The 17,388-nt window shown below is 39.1% G+C and overlaps 1 protein-coding gene across 50 annotated transcripts in view; it reads right to left on the bottom strand.

The window, feature by feature from the left end:
- GTF2I (general transcription factor IIi) overlaps positions 1–17,388 on the bottom strand; it is a 47,308-nt gene that overhangs the window by 29,554 nt on the left and 366 nt on the right. For 11 of the 50 annotated variants that reach the window (XR_015278425.1, XR_015278420.1, XR_015278412.1 and 8 more), the window contains exons 2-15: positions 13,992–14,097; positions 13,175–13,313; positions 11,058–11,189; positions 9,965–10,148; positions 9,737–9,765; positions 8,687–8,735; positions 7,945–7,988; positions 6,764–6,781; positions 6,607–6,684; positions 4,241–4,300; positions 2,254–2,316; positions 1,392–1,505; positions 501–563; positions 218–319 (exon numbers count right to left, since the gene is read on the bottom strand). Coding sequence is in view for 21 of the 50 variants with exons in the window: in XM_086859127.1 (XP_086715253.1) it covers positions 218–319; positions 501–563; positions 1,392–1,505; positions 2,254–2,316; positions 4,241–4,300; positions 6,607–6,684; positions 6,764–6,781; positions 7,945–7,988; positions 8,687–8,735; positions 9,737–9,765; positions 9,965–10,148; positions 11,058–11,189; positions 13,175–13,313; positions 13,992–14,090 (1,174 nt within the window). In the remaining 29 variants the exon portion in view is untranslated. Of the gene's footprint in view, positions 1–217; positions 320–500; positions 564–1,391; positions 1,506–2,253; positions 2,317–4,240; positions 4,301–6,606; positions 6,685–6,763; positions 6,782–7,944; positions 7,989–8,686; positions 8,736–9,736; positions 9,766–9,964; positions 10,149–11,057; positions 11,190–13,174; positions 13,314–13,991; positions 14,098–15,875; positions 16,601–17,388 lie in introns of those variants that run through there. The other 39 variants (XR_015278415.1, XR_015278423.1, XR_015278431.1 and 36 more) reach the window with 10 other exon arrangements.

Here is a 17,388-nt window from a genome sequence, read left to right on the forward strand (position 1 = left end):
ACAAGATTTTACACCAAACATTCCATTCCAAACATTATACAAAATAAGTATATTTTAAACTGTTTTACTGTCTCTAATTCTCTTAAAAAGGTTCTTGATAAGTTGATGTGGCAATTATTTTTGCGACCATACTGAATTTTTTTGCAGCACAAAATTACCCAAAATCTTTTCATAAAACAAAGCAGGGAGATAAAATCATCTTTCATTTTTATCTTACCTGAATGGAGCTCGTTTGCTTTTCTTTTCCCAGTACTGGCAGCTTCATTAGCTGACTTGCTGCTCTGCAATCTCTTGTCAGGGACCACATAGTCATCATCATCTTTAAGAAACAACAAAAAAAACCCCCCAGGTTTTGTTTACCAAGCAGTGCACAATCCAAAGTATTGTAAACAATGGCAAACCGCTCTCTTCATTAAATGCCAAGTCATGTAAGCTTTGGAAAACACTTTTTGGATAGAAAAATGCTCCAACAACTGAAATCAATGACCTGGTGAACTGACCTTCAATGGTGACTTCAACCTCAGGTTTCTCAATAGCTTCTAATGCGTCATGCTGGGAGGAGTCTGAAAGGGAAAAACAGGACTGCTGAATGATGGACATGGACTAGATTTTACACCCAACATTCCATGCCTTTGCATTTAAACCAACACTGTCAAAGAAGCCCCTTGCACTCACAGCATGCAACAAGAATAGAGACAAAGATATGTTACCATGAGCCTTTGAGCAATTCCAGACACAGGTAAGGAGGTGAGGGTTACCCTTGCTAAAACTGCACATGCAGTGGTGCAGAGCTGGTGCTATGACAGAAGGAAATTCCATAGTCTTGCCTTTGTTGGGTTCATAACATCTTAAGTATTTTCCCCTCAATTACCCACGATTACTAAAAATATAAAGGAGAACTACTTGTCCCACAGATTATGTATTTTTTTACCATCTCTACAGGCTCATGGTTACTGCACTATATTGACTTCCATATCAGGCTGCAAGGCCAACAATGGAACATGGGAGGGAAATTTGTGATCAAAATGCTTTTCTGCATTGCAATGCACCAACAAGACAAGCAGGATTAGCCCATCAACACTCAGAGTGAGAAAGACCCATTTATACTTAACTACAGGTCAGTTAAAGAAGGTGAAGCTAATTGTATCAGAAACTATATCAAAATTAAGTAGCAGCATATGAAGGAATCTATTTTAATTATTCTGGCAAAAGAAATCTCTATACTTTTAATTGTTTTACCTTCTCTTGTTCTCTCAAAGCGGTTCTAAATAATCAGTTGATGTGACAGTTATTTTTGTTATCATACTGAATTTTTTTGCAGTAAAAATTTACCCCAAACCTTTTTATAAAAGAAAGCAGGGAGATAAAATCACCTTTAATTTTCATCTTACCAAAACTGAACTCTTCTGGTTGCCTTTCAGTATTGGCAGCTTCATTAGCTGGCGTGGTGCTCTGCAGTCTATTGTCTGGATGTAAGTAATCATCGTCATCATCATCATCAGCGGCTTTGAGAAACAACAAAAAAAACAAACCAATGCTTTTATTTCCAAGGAACTTGTGTGCAGCATGAACACTGCTTTGAATTTCAAAACTCTAACAGAATTAAGGAACTGTGCTCATCAGGGCACCACATTTTGTAATAAATTACTCACCTGAGTAACTTTAGAAGGTCCCTGTTCTTACCTGTGAAGGAACAACTTGTCCCTTCAAAAAGGCCTGTGCAAAGCACAAGATAGCAAAAAACAAAGCTGCTTCTGTATTTCTAAAGGAAAACAACATTGTCTTCTGAAACACGACTGGACATCCCATGATCGTAAAACAACCATGCAACAGCGAAAAGAATCACAAAATAAATTGTGTAGATAGGGACTGCCTTTTTTATCTAACTGAAAGTAATACCATTTGTTGTGCCCCATCTGTGTTCTTTGTGCTGTAAATATTAGGTTCTGTTGGTATGCTCTGTCATCCCTCAGTTCAGTAGGTTTGCACCAAGTTGTACTTCCCCAGTTGCCTGCCAATCTCTGTTATAGCCCTGGCTCCTTGTCCAGAATGTTCTCTGTCCCTCTCCCCTGGACTGGCAATCCTGTGTTAAGCCTTCCCCCTTGAGTGCCAATCCACCCTGATGCTACAGTCAACATTGGCACACGGCCCTCTTCATTTCATGCCAATCATTTCCAAATTCCAAGCTTTGGAAAACATATTTTGGACAGAAAGATTCCCAACCAACTGAAATCAATGACCTGGTGAACTGACCTCCACTAGTGAATTCAGCCTCAGAATCCTCACTTGTTTCTGATGCATCCTGCTGGGAGGAATCTGAAAGGGAGAAACAGGACTGCTGAATGATGGACATGGACTAGATTTTACACCAAACACTTCATGCCTTTGCATTTCAACCAACATTGCCAAAAATACCCCCTGCACTCACAGCATGCAACAAAAATTGAAGCAAAAGTACATTAGCATTGTGTTGTGGAATAAGGACTTTACAATTAAAACTATAAAGAAGTATGTTTTACTCCTAGCTGGAAACACATGGGGAATTTTTACCAGACATGCATACCCGATTGAGACAGGTTTCAGGTTTAAATACAGATTGATCCCACAAGCCCACACTTCCCTGTCTGCCTACTCTCTGCCCATTCTCCACCACTCTGCACTACATATTACAGTGAGTCTTCTGTGGCACCACTCCTCCTGCTGGTCATGGGCAGGGGTCTTTGTGATGAAGTAGGATGTCTTCCTCAGGTGTTTGCTGTTTAACCTCCATCTCTGGGTAGGGGCAGTGGAGGTTTGCCTAACTCCCAGGTCAGTTTGTCCTGGACAAAACCAGGAGCCTGGTTCCTGTTGGTTTCTCAAGGGTTCTGCTTATTGTGGGGTTTCCACAGTACCTCAGTCAGGCTTTACTGAGGTTTTTTAACACACATTTCATCTTTATAGCCTTTACCAAGCAACTAAATTGCTACATGTTCTAAGTTGTTTCTACTTAACAAGTTACATTCTTATGTGTTTTGTTACAAGTTGCTTTCCTACCTTTACAAAATTGCTAAACAAGCTATATATCTCTGTATCCCCTTCACTTCCTTAAGCATATTCTATGCTTCTAAAATTCTGTATTTTCATAAGCATACAATGTTTCCCATATCACCATGAACCTTTGAGCAATTCCAGACAAAGGCAAGGAGGTGAGGGTTACAGCAGTGCAGAGCTGGTGCTATATTCCATAGTCTTGCCTTTGGAGGGATCATAACAACTTAAGTATTTTCCCCTCTGTTACAAATGATTATTGAAAATATAAACAAAGGCTGCATATCCCCACAGATTATGTATTTTTTTACCATCTCTACAGGCTCATGGTTACTGCACTATATTGATTTCCATGTCAGGCTGCAAGGCCAACAATGGAACATGGGAGGGAAATTCATGGTCACAATGGTTTTCTTGGGACAGAGTGCACCAAGCAGGATTACCCCATCAACACTCAGTAAAGTGCATTTTGAAAAGCATCTTGTTTCTATCTATAAATTCTTACTATTTAAAACAAAGATTTTCACTGGAGAAATTCCACAATTACTTTGTTCACATGAACAACATTTAGAAGGTTGCTTTTGCATCTTAGAAATTCTTGGTAGCAGGAACATTCTGACCTTATGATGAAATTCATGGTGTTAATATTTTAACAGGTTAATATTTTCTAGTCTTTGCAAATGGACAAACTAGTATTTTTAATGTAAGCTGTAAACAGTTGAAAAAAGTTGCACAATATTTTTGTAAAGGTATTTCAGCCACTACAGAGTTTCAGTAAGGAACTGTTTGCACTAACACAGACTTTCCCTTTTTATTTTTTTCTTTACATGCTCATTCACATCACACTGAAGTGAAAGAAATAGTTAAGTTGCACTCACAATTTAGAAAGCGGAGTTTTGTTAAACTTTATAAGCCATTATGAAACAGACTGAATTTCTTAAGAAACATACCAATTCACACAAAGAACTAGGGTTTTAGAGTGATCAACCTCATGCTCCTCTTTGAATTAGAAAAGGAAGAAATTATGCTCCCATTTACACATCTCTCTGCTTGGAAATTCAAGCAACCAAAATTTTTATTTCTGTTCTGTTTCATGTTTAAGTTCCAATAACCTCAATTTTATGGCAAATCAAATAGTAAAACTGTGAAAAGCAAAATTCACAAACTCAAGTTCTGAAATGGATGTGAGAGAAAATACAAGCAAAACATCTACCTGTGTAACTTTTTCCAGGAGGAATTTTTTCATCTGTCTCTGATGTTTCGGAAGGGCCTGCTTCAGAACAGAGAGAACAGTTTTTAAGGGTGTCTCACAACAAACACGTATTTCCAGCCTATAGAGGAATTTCCCAAGTAACTTTTCCTTTCATATATTATGTGCTCACTTCATACTTGCTGTGATGTTGAACTTTGTAAAGACTGTGTTAAATATTAAATATATATATTTATATTTACTTATGTGGTTCAACAGAATAAAAATGGGGTTAGTTGTGCATTTCTTGGACTACTGAACAGTCAAGAGATTTCACAGGATTCAAGTAATTTATGACACTCCAAGGCTGTTTACTTTTCATTACAGCACCTCTTACTTCTTACTCCCCTTACTGCTAAAACAATTCTAAATTTAGTAATTCAGTATTAACTCATGGCAACATCCAAATGGTACAACCTTCTACCAATATAAGAACATTCACCTACAGATATAATTTTCCCTCTTTGATTAACAGGAAGAGTTAGTGTGCCACCCAGGCACACAGCACTTTGATCAGAATTACAGATCATTGAGAGGAAGCACTTAGAGAAAAAATATAACCATGAAATTTTATCAGTGAATCATTTTCTCCAGGAAGGCAGAAGCAGATTGCTGTTCTCTAGCATTTCAGTATCTTCAGAAATGGATTAGCCTGGCTTTTGCTGTAGGTTATTTTTAGCAAAATTGATTATCTTATCTGTTTTCTTTATTTTGTAGCACATCTCTCCAAAGGCAATTCTAGGGCAGACTATATCATTACTCAGGAACACCCCTCAGAATAAATGCACTTTTCTAAGGTTGACTTCTTGAACAGCAGCACCACCCACAGACAAACACCTATGTGCCTCCAGAATTTACAGCTCTCTATAGTTTGGACAATCTTTGGCTTGAATCAGAGTGGTAGCTACTTGAAGAATGAAGGGGAATCTGCTTTACTTGTTAAAGTCACCATGACTTGACAGGAAAGAGAAAACATCTCTTTTAGCTCACAGCACCCCGCCACTTCTACCAATATATTCAGTTCTGTCTTGTTCTAAAAGCCATTTTGGACAGCTACACTGCAGGTGGAGAAAGGGAGTTATTATTTGAGCACCAATTTTTCAGAAATTTATTTATTTTCATCAATCAGAAGGTTTAAGTTTAGAATTCTGTGAAAGGCAACAGAAATTCCCCCCTATCAAATGTACTCAGACCTCACTCTGGAAGCATATTGCATAACTTTTTCAGCTCAAACACACTACAGTGTAATGGATACTATTTTGTAGAGAAGCTGTTTCAGTGCAGACTGTCTTCAGATGGCATTGAGTTACATTGTGGGATGTTGGCCAAATTCTGACATCATTTGTATGCATGAAATAGAAAACCACAATGGGGATGAAAAGCAAAAGGACGAGAAGACTTGGTGTTGGAAGGAACAATTATTAGATTGTCTTCACACCAGTATCTACTTTTACTACATTAAATCATGCCTGTAAACCACTAATATGCCTATCCTGTAAGCCTCCTAGGCTAGGCAATGTACACATGTGAAAAACAGATAATCCTAACACCTTTCCAGTTCTGCACTCACAGAGTGACATTTTGCTATGCTATGGTTGAGATCTCTCTGAATGATGTTCGTATGTTACTTGAGATATGCCAGGATGAAAATACTGATTCTATAACCCCATAGTTAGTTATTAAAGCACATTAGAAAATAGTCTGAAGAATCTTTATACACAAAATATTATCTCAATAATATATATTACAAAATGAAGCGATGTGCTGCTTGGCACTTCACTGTTGAACATGTAACTGTCATTGAGAGATGTGTGGCAGCTTGCCTATGTTTCTCTGTATTACTCAATTAACCTAATCACAAATACACATAGGCTGAAATTATAAATTTAAGATTTTAGTTATTTTATGTTGCCATTTATAATCACAATTTCTTAATTACTACTCGTGTCAACAAAACGAAAAAACTATTTCTGTTTTCTCCTAGCTGAGGTGAATGTGTTAACTGGATACACAGAGGTGAGGCAATTATAGAGTCTGCACATTGTACCCTCAGAAAAATATATCAAGCAGTTCAAAAGACTGCTGGAACTTCTTCAGACCAAACACACATAATATGGGTGTTTGTATGGGATGAAGTTTTTCTTTAGGTCTTTTGGTATTCTTCGTAATAACTTAAATAATAAGCAGCATGGAAATGCTGTATCCTAACAGAGATAAGTAATTGCATGTTTAATTATCAAAAATTAGTACAGAGAGAGGCATGGAGAAATCAACACTTAGGCAACCAACCCCTTCATGAGATAAACACATATGAAAATTAATATCATTACCTGGAGTATTAAACTGATAGTAGTTAGGATCATCTGTTTCCTGCTTCAGTGTTCCTGTCGACTTTTTGGAAGAAATTCCTGTCAAAGCAACAAAGGAATCAAATATGGAAACTAGCAATAAACAGATTCTTAAAAGAAAACAAACAAGAGCACCCACCAAGATCCTCATTGGTGTCTATTAAAAATTAAAAGAAAAAGAAAAAAGAGAAAAGAAAACACATTACACATTTGTTGAGCTAAAATAACAGTGACAAAGTGACCTGCTAGTTTTTTATGTTTCAGTTTGGTCATTCCCAGACAGGATCTAGGATTAAATACCTCCCTACAAACTGGGCTTCCCTGCAGATGCTGTCTCAGGTCTGAAGAATATTTTTTAAATGGGCCCCCTCCTCTTTACATGCTACCACAGGAAAAAAGTATATTTTATCACTTGTGCTGAAAGTCCTGGAAAAGCTCCTGCTCACTTTTCTGTGAGAATTACTTAAAATGCCTAGAAAGCAGAACTAGAGAGAGTCTGGGACTGACTTAGCAAAAAAATTCAAGTTAATCCTTTGTGTATGTCAAGCCAAACCAAGTTAACCATGGAGGGTACCTAAACCACAAATTTAAAGAGGTGAAGCACAAATAACAAGAGCAAAAAGCTGGACTACATATAAAAAATTCAAACAGGAAAGTGAGCAGTGCAGCCCAACCCAGCAAAAGTCACCAGTTTATCTCCCAGCACAACTGCTGCCTCAGTGGCTTTAATGGGATTACCCATGCTTTTATCTCACAGCACACATTTAAGCATTACTCTGCCACAGACCATGGTGCCTTGGGGAATGATCTGCTACCTGCAGAGCAATTTAGGAATAATTTGGCAATTTTTAAATGACAAGCTAGCACATCTTCTATTTATGAACTTTTTATTTCTATTTTACCTAGAAAAGGGACGTTTTTCCATTTTCAATATTTTAACAAGATTAACGAATAAACCAAGATTTTGCTTCCCATTAGGGACAAAGATGTCTTGAATAAGAACAAAACAACCCAAACAAAAGAGAGAAATTTCTTCTTCTTTAAATTACTTAAAGATAAATTTAGTCTACAATGTATTAAAAATTTTCTCCCTCTTGAAATGGGAGCATTTGGCTAGGCTTCAATATTTGATAAAAACTTCAACTGAAAAAAGGACAGTTTCAAGGAAAGAGAAGTTTTTCCATCTCACCAAGGACATCTTTTCGCTACTTTTTCTTTTTTTTTTTTTTTAAGCTTTCTATCTTTGCTTAAGTTCAGTCTTTTGAACAGAATCTAGCTTTTTTTTTTCCCCTGCAAATTAAGGCAAAATTCCGAACATACCAGAATCCTTGCTTGGTTCTGTTTTCACATTAACAGGAGGACAACTATAAAAATAAACAAACCAAACAGAGTGACATTATTAACAAAAAACCTTAAATTTCTGGGAAGTTCTTCAAGCTTTATAGCTTGTTAAGAAAAATCAGTCTCTCAGAATTTTTTCTAACAAGCAAATTTTTACAAAATTATAAATGCCCTGCATAGTGGCTTGTCTGATTTTTCACAATAGAATTGCCAGCAATCAGTTCAAAATTGAAATTTCCTACATTTTTTTGAGGCATGCAAATATTCAGATCATGTTCAGCATTTAATGAGAGACAAATGCAGGAGCACAGAAAATTGATCCCTGTTTTCACATTAACAAATTTTTGATGTATTACAGATATATCTTCATTTATTAATTTTTAAAAAATCACATTTTTCAAACTGAGGAGGGGGAAGGAAGCAACATTACATCTGTTCTTCCTCATGGCAAATTTATCCCTGACTAACAGACTGTGAATTAAGAACATCCATTGGGCTAATCAAACCACAGAGAAACTAAAAAACTTTTTTTAACCTGTAACAGTTGCCTCACAAATAATGATCAAAAGAAAAAGAAGATTGAGCATCATGCTTTTAATAATGCCAAGCAAGCAAAAGTTATTCAAAGGTCAATTGGGCAGAAAAAGCACATTAAGACAAAGATAATAACATGAAAAAGGATAGTTGATTAAAAAATAAATCTACATTATTTTAAATTCACCTTCCACCTGGAGGTGTAATTGAGTGTGAACGATCTGTCGTATCAGCTTCTGAAAGTTAAAACACAATATTTGAATTTCCTGTGCTCACTTTACTTTTAACACAAATTGAAAATGTAACATTGATTTCACAAAGCAAAAGCCTGTTCACATTTTACAAGCATATGTGCACATTTTCCTTATTCCAAGATGATGAAAGATCCCGTAAAACTGCACCTAGACACAAACAGCTTGCATTTTTTGAATGTCACTTAGCACACTGAAAACATACCTTGTATTTTTGATAGAATTATATGATTACCAGGATCTCTGTAATATTCCATCTCTAGACCTCAACCTGAGCCTAGGCAACACATCTCTAATTTTACTAATCAAGCTTCAACTTCTGGCTCTTTCACCTAAGAAATGAAACTTTTCTTATTTGACATTCCTACAGAGATTGCTTCATCATTTTCATAAAACAAATCCTCACACTTACGCATTTAGCAAGTAAAGGAACATGATACCATAAAAAGAACAGAAGGGATTTCTCCTAAGCTAGAAGTGAATCTCTGTAGAGTTTTACAAAACTCACTTTAGCTCAGAATTTTTAATATATAGAGGCTTTCATGGGAACTACAATGTCTAGCCACTTCAGGAGATTAAATTACTTTTTAAAATGAAATACAAATGCCAAAATCAGCTGGGTAGTGGAACACAAGCACTGGAAAGTCTTGGTATCTTCTAAAAACTGAAAGCAGTCCTTTGTAAGTTCACTTCTCCTTCCCCTATGATACAATACAATTCACATTAAACCTAAATTCAGTATAAAGATGAAGAATAAAGTAGAATGAATTTGATCAAGATAAAGAATGAAACAGAATGAATTTCATCTCTAATGAGATGCTGGCAAACACACAAAGGATTATACCTCCATAAGTAAGGCAACTCACAGTCTAGAAATTTCTGCACAGTTTGCTACTTCATTGACATGACCAAATGCTCTATGCATATTTCTATCCAAACTCAAATTCCAATCTTTTTCTGTTTAGTCTGAATAAACATTAACTTACCTATGTGGTTCGCTGGTTCCAGGAAAGGCCTGTGTGGAAATATGGGAAGAAAAACTCTATTTTAGCAAACACATTGTTAATTACTTGTTAGTGTACATTACAGAGAGAATTCCTGTTTAAGAGAAACAGTCTGCAATGTATTTAATTAAAATTAATTAAAAATTAAAATTAATTTTAACAAGTACAAAACCAAATTGTCTTCTTAGCGCAAGAAAGAGAGCAAATAACCTGTTGATAGTAAATGAGATCTCTGATTTGTTTTTCAAAATCCATTTCAGGGTGGGAAGATCATAATTTGATGGATGTTTAAATGTGATTCCTTCAGGCAGACCCTGCACTACCACAACAGACTGGTTGCTCTGAATCTCTTCGTATGGCACAGGTACAGCTGCTGACTCTCCTAAAGCATTACCTAGAAAAAAAAAGAGGAGGTTGTTTTGATGTTGAGACTGCTGAAGTTGGCAAAAGGATGAATCCCTCATAAAACTTTGGATTTGCAAAAGCAAAGTGTGGATGTGTTATAAATCTATATTGTGATATTGGCTTTCACAACTATTAGGATGAATATTATATGTTAAATACTTTTTGGCTATGTATGTACTTTTTTTCTTGCTAACAAGTTTTAAGCTTACAGGAATTTCATGGTATAAAGCAAGGAAACCCCAGAGGGCAAAGACAGTGGGGCCCAAGCTGTTATCAGCAGAAAGACAATGGAGATCAGGCTGTTATCAGCAGCCAGGACCAGGCCATTGGCAGCGGAAGGATGTGAAGCCCAGCTGTCACCAGTGGCAGGATGAGGGGCCCAGACTGTTATCAGCACTGACCACTTGCAAAGAAAGGAAATCCAATTCAAATAAAATGATGATCAGCAAAAATAAAACCCTTACGAAGCATGCTCTGAAGAGGCAGGTTCAGGGTGTAACCATGCAAAATGCTTCTTAGAAAAGTCTGAATATGCATTAAACCTCAGGGCACCCAGCCATTTTAACCCTTTGCTTTATTTCCTTTATCTCCTAATTGTCTTTTTGTTTATATTATATTTTTTTATAATTTATTAAGAGAATCTCGTTTTTCACAGATGCAAATCTCAGAAAGCCAAGTACTGCTGGCACTAACATGCACTGTGCAATAATCTCAAATCACATCCCACAGAACACATCAAGAAGAACCACTATATGTGTATTTTTTAGAAACAGCTACTGAAAGTTTCTATAAATATCAGTGTAGTTGGAAGGCTCAAATCATGCAGTTTTTTCCTCCCAAACTGAGTAATTTTTTTTTAAATCTAGAAAAGCTCTTCACAAGAATTTAAAGCACCCACCATAGCAAAAGCAGAAGAAGTCTTCCACAGACTTTCTAAGAGTCTCCAGCTCCTCAGCATCCACCCTCTGTCTGTTTACAGGTGGTGTAGTCTTTGTTCTCTGCAGTTCTACAGGCCTGTCCTCTTTAATGCCTGGCAGTTTTTCATAAAAATAAGACAAACATAAAATGGTAAGTTATCAGAAGTGCCTCATTGTCTCCTTGACAGATGGGATGGAACACATGGTGCTGGGTAAATATCCTTCAAAGTCCAGAACAGGTGACCAAAAAGGTGCTTCTGAGTCAGGAAGCTCTTCTGAGAGTTCCCTTCTGACAGGAGTGATTCCTCAATCAGGTTTCAATTCTACAGTTTTATATCAGTGATCTGTTACAACCCAACATCGTGGTGACTTTCCCTGCAGTAAATGTGTGCACAGAAAGTCACTGTCCATGCCAGTAGGACAGTGACAAAAAAAATCCAGAGCCCTACCACAAATAACAACCCTTGAGACAGAGCCCCCAAGAGAATTTTACATAGCAGCAAAAGCATTTTGGGGAGTAAGTTTTTCTGTTACAAACTAAACATAGTTGCTTTCTAAGCAGTATTTAACCTGACAACAACAACTTAACAGTTTTTTAAATTCATCCTCAGACTGATTCTTCTACCATATCCTACCCCTTGACTTGAATCTTCTCTTTCTCTAAGCAAATAAACGTACATTTTGTTTTTTATTAGGCAGTGTCCACCACCACCGTTTTCCTAAATGAGTGCATCAATGCTCCCCTAAATAGTCACTCAATCTTTGAAACCTGTCCCTAAAAATACTGTCCTGTGTGAATGAATCAAGGAATCAAATTTTGTGAATACAAAAGTTCCACTGTTTTATTGTAAGAATGAACTTAAAAAACACACCCTAGATGTAGTTACAGCAGTACTAAAGTGTCCTGGAATGACTTTATGATGCTTGTATCCCAAATCATCTGTACTTTTTATGTCACATATTAAGTTCTGCAGGTTTAAGACTGGCTCTGAGAGCAAAGCAGGGAAGAAGCAGCTGCAGTTTGTGTTCAGGAACTGCCCTCACTCCCCCGCAGGCTGCTCCGGCCTGTGCTGTCTGCAGCACGGACAGACAGCAGGACACAGCTCTCCTTTGCTGTTAGTTAGTTTGTAGCTAGCTGAGGCACAGAAGCTCCCTGGATGTTTTTTCTTCCTTTTTTTCTTGGATCTGTTCAAAGCTACCCTGGACTGAAAACCCAGACAAACCCCCAGAGCTCATGCCTTTGGCCCACCAGGGCCTGGGCCTCCACTTTCCAGCACAGGAAGGACTGATAAGAGACTGAGCGAGCCAAGTTACACCTTATGAAAAGGACTTTTCTGGATTTGCCATCTCTTTGAACAGCACTAAGTTTTCTTCTTTAATATTATTCATTTTTTTTATATTTGTAGATACTTGTTAAATAAACAGGTTTTTCCACTTTTCTCCAAGGAAGTCTTTTTCCCACACCAGCTGGGGGAGGGGCTGCATAAATTTACTTTCTGGAGGGACCCCATTCAGAGGTTTTCTCCCAAATTTGCCCTAAGCTGGAACAAAAATGCAGATTTAATTTTCAGTCATTACGGTACAGATGCGTACTTCTGTCTATTAAATAAAAGTGATATAAAAAAGCTATGAAAAAATACTATCTTGTCAAAATATTTCATCTGCTTTAGTAAGGCATGAAGTGATCTGAAGAACCAGGACTGCCTGAGCTGACAGAAGTACTGCTCTACCTGTTCAGTGCTCTCCTCAGTCTTCCTGAGTGAAAAAAAAAATGGTTTGGAGGAGGGGATACAAAGAAAAATTAACACACACTAGGAAATGCAGGATGTTTTATAAGGGTGGACAGTCTAATCCTTCTTATTGCACTAGTTTGTCACATTATCTAAGAAAAAATTAATATTTACAGCCATTGTAGAATTAACGCTCCAAACAAGACCACTGTTACTGCTCATTTTTATGCTCCTAAATAGCTTGATTTACCATAGCAAACATAATTATAGCACACAGCCATGATAAAATTTTTCTCACAAAGTTATTAATATTATGCAATATACATTATGCAGCTTGTGATATACAAAAATAAACCATTGAAACTTACAGTATTCAGTAAAATCCTTCTTAATATCTTCCCTAAAGTTGACAAAGGCTTTTCCTCTCTCAGTTCCAACTACAAAAAAATGTCTTGCATATACACCAATACAGACAATTTCTGCTTTGGACTTGGAAAGTTCATTACACTATAAAAAGAAAAAAAAAAAAAAAAGCTTTTATTACCATAGTTAAGATACAGTTAATAAAAATGTATGTGATACCATGTAAAAGAATAACTGCTGCCAGCATCTACCCTTCAGAAGGTACCCCAATTTTAAAGAACCAAATCTTGGACAGTGCCTCAACTTCAAGGAAATGGAACAGGCATTTCCACTCACAGCCCCAGACAACTGTAAACGGTGCCACACAACTGAATAATTCCTAAAAAACAGATGTTATGGCAACTAAAAGAAGTCTTTTCGGAACAAGTTTTGTTGAGTTGGTACAGCATCTAAAGACAAGGCATTAGCCTCAAAACCATTTATTCACTCTACATTACATATAATGTACAAAGACCAAAACACACTCCTGCCTTTCAACCACGCTGTACCTAAGTGTACATGTATACAGGTACCTGTTCCCATTTATTTGACAAAATAATTTTTTAATATTTTTTAAAACAACCACACCACAAGAAGAAACGAGATTACTGATAGCATGATTTATCACAAGCAAAGATAAGAGTTACAGCTCATTGGCCAACACAATACAGTAGAGATACAACAGTCCATTTTCCCTGCTTCCCAGTGGGAAGCAATATACAGACGTAATCCTGCAAATATCAAGACAGATTTATGATGTAGAAACTGAACTTCTCTACTAACCATTGATTCAAGTCCTGACATGAGGAATGTAACCACCATTCTGCTTTCTAATGATTCCTCATCATGGTTAGATGTTGCTGGTACAATTGTTTGAGCCATTTTCCTCCTGTAAAATGAAAGGAAAAAGCCTTTTCAGATACATACAACTGTCACAAAAGGACACAGAATGATTCACACAAACACTTCTCAGTGTCAGAACAGAAAAGAAGAAGCTTTATTTTCTGACTCCAGTATTTATAGATTCTCGACAATGACCAGGGATTGGATAATTAAGTTACCACCTTCCCAATCACACTGATCATGAGAAACGTCCATCAAAAGACATTTCTTAGAAGGAATGTGATAAATAACTTATATTTATAGAACTTCCATGGAAAAGTAACTAAAACTATGAAAACGTTATCAGAAGGCTTTAGTTTTCAGAGTGACAATACAACAGTGCAAAAAAATGAAAAACCCTCTTATGCAAGCAAGGAAAAGAAATCATTTCAAAATCCCAGAGAACACAGCCCACTATACACAAGCAACCAAACAAATAGGTAAATTCACAGGAGAAATTTCTTGCTTTTCCATTCTTCCATGCTTCCTGATGTTTCATCCAAAGCTGGTGCTGAACGTAAGATAAAATGTATCATGATCAGGCCACAAACTATCTGTGTCCAGAAAAAACCAAGGATAACTAACTCCATTTTTTTCTAGGTAATTTTATGGTCCTTATCACCATGACTTTTTAGTCAGCCTACATGACTTCTGATACCCTTAACAACCATTAAAAGAGTAAAACACAATTCCAGCAGCTGCTACTTGAATTGTCCTACTGCAGCATCTAAGCATTCATAAATTACACTGGAATCATGTAAACAAAATGAAATATTAATCACAGCACACCTGACCATCTAATAATTCTTGTCTTTATCAGTGTAATTTTATTTACTTAATCAACACAATAATCAGGTTCACTAATAATTACTTTAATTCTGTGTATCCATCAACACACAAATTTCAACAGAATTTCAACAAAATGACAACGTTGGAAGAGACCTCCAAGATCATCGAATCCAACCCATGACCTAACACCACAACTAGACCACGGCACTGAGTGCCACATCGAATCTTTTTTTAAACTCATCCAGGGATGGTGACTCCACCACCTCCCCAGGCAGACTATTCCTGTACTTTATCACTCTTCCCATAAAAAACTTTTTCCTAATATCCAACCTATATTTCCCCTGGTGCAGCTTGAGGCTGTGTTCTCTCATTCTGTCAGTTTATGCCTGGTGAAAGAGACTGATCCCACCTGACTACAGCCACCTTTCAGGGAGTTGTAGAGAGTAATAAGGTCACCTCTTGGTCTCCTTTCCTCCAGGCTAAACAACCCCAGGTCCCTCAGCTTTTCCTCATAGGGTTTGTGTTCCAAGCCCCTCACCAGCCTTGTTGCCTCCTCTGGATGCGCTCAAGTGTCTCAATGTCCTTCCCAAACTGAGGGGCCAGGTCTGGACACAGCACTCCAGGTGAGGCCTCACCAGCGCAGAGTACAGGGTGAGAATGTCCTCCCTGCTCCTGCTGGACACACCATTCCTGATCCAGGCCAGGATGTCATTAGCCTTCCTGGCCACCAGGGCACACTGCTGGCTCATGTCCAGTCAGTTGTCACCAGTACCCCTAGGTCCCTTTCTGCCCAGGCACTGTAGAGCCCCACCGTCCCCAGCCTGTAGCGTTGCAGGGGTTGTTGTGGCCAAAATGCAGGACTCAGCACTCGGACACATTAAATTTCATCCCACTGGACTCTGCCCATCCATCCAACCGTTCCAGGTCTCTACAGAGTCCTCCTCCCTTCCAATAGATTGACACATGCTCCCAGCTTAGTGTCATCCGCAAACTTACTGATGAAAGACTCAATCCCCTCATCCATGTCATCAGTAAAAATATTAAACAGAACTGGTCCCAGCACAGACCCCTGAGGGACACCACTGGTGACTGGCTGTCAGCTGGATGCAGAACCATTCACCACTGACAGAGTCAGAATACAGCCTGGAACCCTGTTAGGGTGATGGTAGTCGTCCAGATGAGGTGGTCTTGTTGAAGCGTGATCCTCTGGAAGAAAGGGGGTCTGGTCTTCAGCTGAAAGTCCAGCAGTAGCTCCTGTCCTCTGGAAGTCCCGTAGGTAAGGGCTGCTGTGGTGTTCGAATTCTCAGCTTATATCCAGTATGGAATGCTTGGCTCCTCCCTCGGGGAGGAGCATCTCACAATGGGATGGTGAGTCATGAGATAAGGCCTTGATGAGCCATTAACAGAAAACAGTCCAGGAGGAAGTTATCTCTGAGTCATGCAGCAAGGCAGTGGTGGGCCCATTAACAGGGGACAATACAGGGGGAAGTTATCTATGAGTCATGGGGCAGGGCATTGATGGGCCCATTAACAGAAGGTAGCCCGGGGGGGGGGGGGGGGGGGAGGCAGGGAGCACTGCCTCACCTGGTTTCAACAGTACATGAGGATGGTGATAGAATATACTGCAACCCAGGACAACCACTCTCTGGGCCTGGCCAATTCTCAACCCAGCAAAGAGAGCTCCTGTCCAAGCCTGGGCTGCCAGCTTTTCCAGGAGTATGCTGTGGGAGACAGTGACGATGTTACAGTGACACAGTAACACTAAGTGATACTTACTGTACAATTATTACTAAGCAACACAACCTATAAATATACTACAGCACTGGAGGGGTGGGTTAGGCGGAGATATCCCCTTCACCTCCAGCGCTGCAATAAACAAATACCTGCTCTATGGACACCGGTCTATGGGGATTTATTTCCAGCCTGATATCTTTGATATCAGTTGGATATTTCCAACTGATATCTTTCAGACATCAGTGCTGAGGCACTGCCACAGGTTGTCCAGAGAAGCTGTGGCTGTCCCATCCATGGAAGTGTTCATCATCAAGTTGGGCAGTGCTAGGAGCGACCTGGTCTAGTGGAAAGTGTTAGATCTGCCTTTCACTAGTTAGAACTACGTGTTTTTTATTCAATCCAAAGCCTTCTGTGATTCCACCATTTCCACGCAACAGCACGCAGACTGGGTGCCAGTGCCTGCCCTGGGTGCTGTGAGGGCTCCGCACCTCACCGCCGCGTGCTGCCAAACACAGGACCGAGCTGGACAGAGGCGAACCCTCGGCCTGAGGAGCCGCTGGCCCAGGCCGGGCCCAGGCTCCCCCACAGCCATTTTACACATCCCGCCCCGCCCCTTCCCCTCAACGCCCCACGGCCGCCGCCACGCGCAGGGCTCGGGCATGCGCGCGCCGCCCTGCCGGCCGCTGAGAGGCGGCGGCGCGGCGACAGCGCCCCCTCCCGCCAGCGGCGGAGCCGGCCGAAGCCAGCGCACCCCCGTGAGGGACCGGCGAGAGCA

The sequence above is a fragment of the Cyanistes caeruleus genome, chromosome 21 (assembly GCF_971803275.1).
Source record: "Cyanistes caeruleus chromosome 21, bCyaCae1.hap1.1, whole genome shotgun sequence".
NCBI lineage: Eukaryota > Metazoa > Chordata > Aves > Passeriformes > Paridae > Cyanistes > Cyanistes caeruleus.